The following is a 4,516-nucleotide window of genomic DNA, read 5'->3' as shown; positions in this document are numbered from 1 at the left end:
AAAAAAGGCCCAGTACAGTGGCTCACACCTGTAATCCCAGCACTTTGGAAGGCTAAGGTGGGTGGATCACCTGAGTTCAGGAGTTTGAGGCTACCCTGGCCAACATGGTGAAACACTGTCTGTACTAAAAATACAAAAACTAATTGGGTGTGGTGGCAGGTGCCTGTAATCCTAGCTACTCAGAAGGCTGAGGCAGGAGAATCACTTCAACCTGGGAGGCAGAGAGATTGCAGTGAGCCGAGATCACGCCATTGCACTCCAGCCTGGGCGACAAGAGCAAAACTCCAATTCAAAAAAAAAAAAAGAAAAAGAAAAGAAACGTGTTCTCATAAGACACTGAGAACAATTTTTTGGCTTTAGTTTCACTTAAAGAGGAAGGAGCCAATGTTAATTAATTCCTACTATGTGTCAGGCATCGTATTTTTATAGATGATAGCATATTTAACCATCACAGTAATTCTATGAAAGAGAATTACTGTGAATAAATGGAATTTCGAAAAACTAAGGCTCAAAGAGATTAAGTGACAGCCTAAAGGCTCATATAGTAAGTAAAAGAGCCGAGACTAGAATCCTGACTTTGTCTGGTTCCAAAGCCTCTGCTCTTGAAACAAATATAATGTCTTCTCTGCCAAACGCTGATAATTCATTCTGTCATCAAAAATGTATCGAGCACTTACTATTTTCTACCCATCCACCTAAGACTGAGATATACAACAAAACAGACAGAACTGTGCCCTCATGGAGCTTAGTGTCTTGTGAGGAAGATAGACATTAAACAAGTAAACAATTAAACACAGCACAAACCTATAGGATGGGTAAAAAAATCTCTGAGGAGACAACATTAAGGCTGAGACCTAAAGGATGAAGACAAGATGATGGGAAAGTGGGTAGTTAAAAGGAAGAGTGACTTAGTCTGTTTGTGCTGCTATAACAAAATACCATAGAAATTTATGTTTCACAGTTCTGGAGGCTGGGAAGTTCAAGATCAAGGCGCCAGCAGATTCTGTGTCTTATAAGGGCTCACTCTCTGCTTCCAAGATAGTGCCTTGTTCTTGTGTCCTTTGGAGGTGACAAATGCTGTGTCTTCACATGGCAGAAGGAACGGAGAGGTCAGGCAGCTCTCTGTAGCCTCTTTTATAAGGGCATTGATCACATTTACAAGGGCAGAGCACCTTCATGACTTAATCACTTCCCAAGTGATTAATATCTTTTAATACCACTTCTTAATATCTGCACATTGGGGATTAAAGTTCAACATGAACTTTGGTATCTCTTTAAGATTCACTTTGAAGCCTAATCCCCGATTCAATATCATCAAGAGATGAGGCTTTTAGGCTCTGCCCTCATGAATGGATGAGTGCCTCATAAAAGGGCTCGAAAGGGTGAGTTCACTCCTTCTATTCCTTCTGTCATGAGGACACAGCATTTCTTCCCTCCAGAGGATGCAGCAGAAAGGTGCCATCTTGGAAACAGAGAGTAGTCTTCACCAGACACCAGATCTGCTGACAACTTGATTTTAGATTTCCCAGCCTCCAGAGCTGTAAGAAATAAATTTCTGTTCTTTATAAATTACCCAATCTCAGGTATTTTGTTATAGCAGCACAGACGGACTAAAAAAACCCAGCATGTACAAAAATCCTAAAGAGACACCAAGAACTCAAGACTGTTCAGAGCTCTTAAGGAGGCCAGTTGTCTTGACTACGAACAGGGCAGAGCAAACAACATTGTGAGAGCAAGCAGAGGCCAACTTGTGGAAGGTCCATGAAAATGAGTTTGTATTCAATTGTAATGAGAAGCTTCTGAAGAGTTGTGAGAAAGCAACATGTCCAACCTACTTTAAAAATTTTATTTTAGGCCAGGCACAGTGACTAATGCCTGTTAACTCCAAGACTTTGGGAGGCTGAAGTGGAAGTATCACTTAAGCCCAGAAGTTTGAGACCAGCCTGGGCAATATAGTGAGATCCCATCTCAATTTTTTATAAATAATTTTTTAAAAAACAATAGTCTTATGCTAGTTGCAATGTGAAGAACAGACTGGAGAGGAGCTACAATGAGGCAGGGATCCCAGTAAACACCAGGCAAGAATGAAGAGTTTCATTTTTTTTTTAATTTTTATTTATTTATTTTTTTTGAGACGGAGTTTCGCTCGTTACCCAGGCTGGAGTGCAACGGCGCGATCTCGGCTCACCGCAACCTCCGCCTCCTGGGTTCAGGCAATTCTCCTGCCTCAGCCTCCTGAATAGCTGGGATTACAGGCACGCGCCACCATGCCCAGCTAATTTTTTGTATTTTTAGTAGAGACGGGGTTTCACCATGTTGACCAGGATGGTCTCGATCTGTTGACCTCGTGATCCACCCGCCTCTGCCTCCCAAAGTGCTGGGATTACAGGCGTGAGCCACCACGCCCGGCCGGAATGAAGAGTTTTAATAGGGTGCCAGGGGGATAAAGAAGTACACAGACCAGGGATATAATTAGAACTAGCAAACAGACTGGAGTGGGAGGGAAAATCTAAATCAAATCAAAAGAGAAATCAAGGATGATGGTCAGATGTGTAGTCTGGGAACCTGCAGGATAATGGTTCTATTTGCTGAGGTGAAAAAAATCTAGAAGAGAATCAAATCAGTTGAATGTCTCAGTATGTTTTGTGTTATTATAACAGAATACCAGAGACTGGATAATTTATAAAGAAATGAAATTTATTTGGCTTATAGTTCTGGAGGCTGGGAAGTCCAAGAGCAAGGTGCCAGCATCTGGCAAGAATCTCCTTGTTATGTCATCCCATGGTGGAAGGTAAGAGGGTAAGAAGGAGAGAAAGGGATCAAACTCACAGCCTCAAGCCCTTCAATAATTGGCATTAATCCATTCAGGAGGTCGGAGCCCTCATGACCTAAATACCTCCTACTAGGCCCTACCTCCCAACATTGATACAGTGGGGATTAAGTTTCCAAAACATGCTTTTTAGGGGACATGTTCAAACCACAGCAGTGAAAAAACAAATTCAGTTTAAAACATAAATTAGAAATGCTGATATTCCAATGATGATGTCAACTATGCACTTAAATATCTGGAGCTTAGAGAAAGCACATGTGATTGCCAGATATTCCACTGGCCCTTCCCATTTAAGCTGTAATGCTCGAGACAGACTTAAGTGGACAGGAACATCAAACCCAGTTGTCACCCTCAGTCTATTCTTAACATAAATGGTAGGCTTTCAAAGCACAAAAGAATATACCTCTCCTTGGAAAATAGTGTAGAGAGCAGGCAAGTTTTCCATGGTCTCGGGCCTTCCTGAATTCATCTTTAATATTCTATGGCTCCTCCATTTCTGTTCTATTAAAGCTAATAAAAGTGTCCTGTCATAAAGAAATTAGACACCAATTAGAGAGATACCTGTGTTAAAACAATGAATACGCAGACAATTCACAGCTATTTCTATAGAATACCACTAGATTTAACATCTTACGCTTTTATCCAAATATCTTGTTTATTCTAATTGTGGGGAGTTTGGGAAATCTTGAACCAATTTCTTAACAATCTATTACTTACCCAAGGCCATTAGACTACTAAATTTGTTGTGTTTGATTTTTGGTTTTTTAAATTGCTTTTTTTTGGCCAGGGGAAGAATTTTGGTGGGGGGGTGGGAAAAGAGGGTATGTTTGACTAGATCTCAAAAAAATGGAATAACAGTAATAAAAACTAACATTAATGGAGTATGTACTATGTCCAGGTACTGTGCTAAACACTAGACATGCAATCTCATTTAATTCTCAAAACTCAGGCCAGGTACAGTGGCTCACGCTTGTAATCCCAGCACTGTGGGAGGCTGTGGTGGGCAGATCACCTGAAGTCTGGAGTTCCAGACCAACCTAGCCAACACTGCAAAGCCCCATCTCTATGAAAAATACAAAAATTAGCCAGGCGTGGTGGCAGGCATCTGTAGTCCCAGCTACTAGGAAAGCAGAGGCAGAAGAATCGCTTGAACCTGGGAGGCAGAGGTTGCTTTGAGTTGAGATCACACCACCATACCCCAGCCTGGGGAACAGAGCAAACTCCACCTCAAAAACAAAACAAAACAAAACAAAACAAATTCTTAAAACTCTTAAAATGTGGGATTATACAGATGAGAAAACAAAGGCTTCCAGAAGTCAAATCACTAAGCATGTCAAAAAGCCAGGAAATGGGGAGTCAAACTGGCTGACTCCAGAGTCCATTCTCTTTATTTATTTTTTGTTTTTTATTTTTTTGTTTGTTTCAGAGTCCATTCTCATGACTACTATGCTAGGTGTTATATCTGAAGTGACCGCCGGGCATCGTGGCTCATGCCTGTAATCACAGCACTTTGGGAGGCTGAGGTGGGTGGACCACGAGGTCAAGAGATCGAGACCATCCTGGCCAACATGGTGAAACCCCATCTCTACTAAAAAACGCTGGGCATTGTGGCATGCGCCTGTAGTCCCAGCTACTCAGGAGGCAGAGGCAGAAGAATTGCTTGAACCCAGAAGGCGGAGGTTGCAG

The 4,516-nt window shown here is 41.8% G+C and overlaps 1 protein-coding gene across 6 annotated transcripts in view; it reads right to left on the bottom strand.

Moving 5' to 3' along the window:
• The window catches only part of ZCCHC17 (zinc finger CCHC-type containing 17), a 70,320-nt gene that overhangs the window by 52,203 nt on the left and 13,601 nt on the right, over positions 1–4,516 (bottom strand). For 3 of the 6 annotated variants that reach the window (XM_017527874.2, XM_017527876.2, XM_017527875.1), the window contains exon 2: positions 3,234–3,354. The exons of the other annotated variants lie outside the window; for them this stretch is intronic. In XM_017527874.2, the coding sequence (XP_017383363.1) occupies positions 3,234–3,299 (66 nt within the window). In that variant the 5' untranslated portion in view covers positions 3,300–3,354. The remainder of the gene's footprint in view (positions 1–3,233; positions 3,355–4,516) is intronic. 6 annotated transcript variants of the gene reach the window in all.

Source organism: Cebus imitator, unplaced genomic scaffold (genome assembly GCF_001604975.1).
Source record: "Cebus imitator isolate Cc_AM_T3 unplaced genomic scaffold, Cebus_imitator-1.0 Scaffold51, whole genome shotgun sequence".
NCBI classification, from domain to species: Eukaryota; Metazoa; Chordata; class Mammalia; order Primates; family Cebidae; genus Cebus; species Cebus imitator.
The sequence above is the reverse complement of the archived record's forward strand: the minus strand, read 5'-3'. Positions and strand labels throughout refer to the sequence as shown.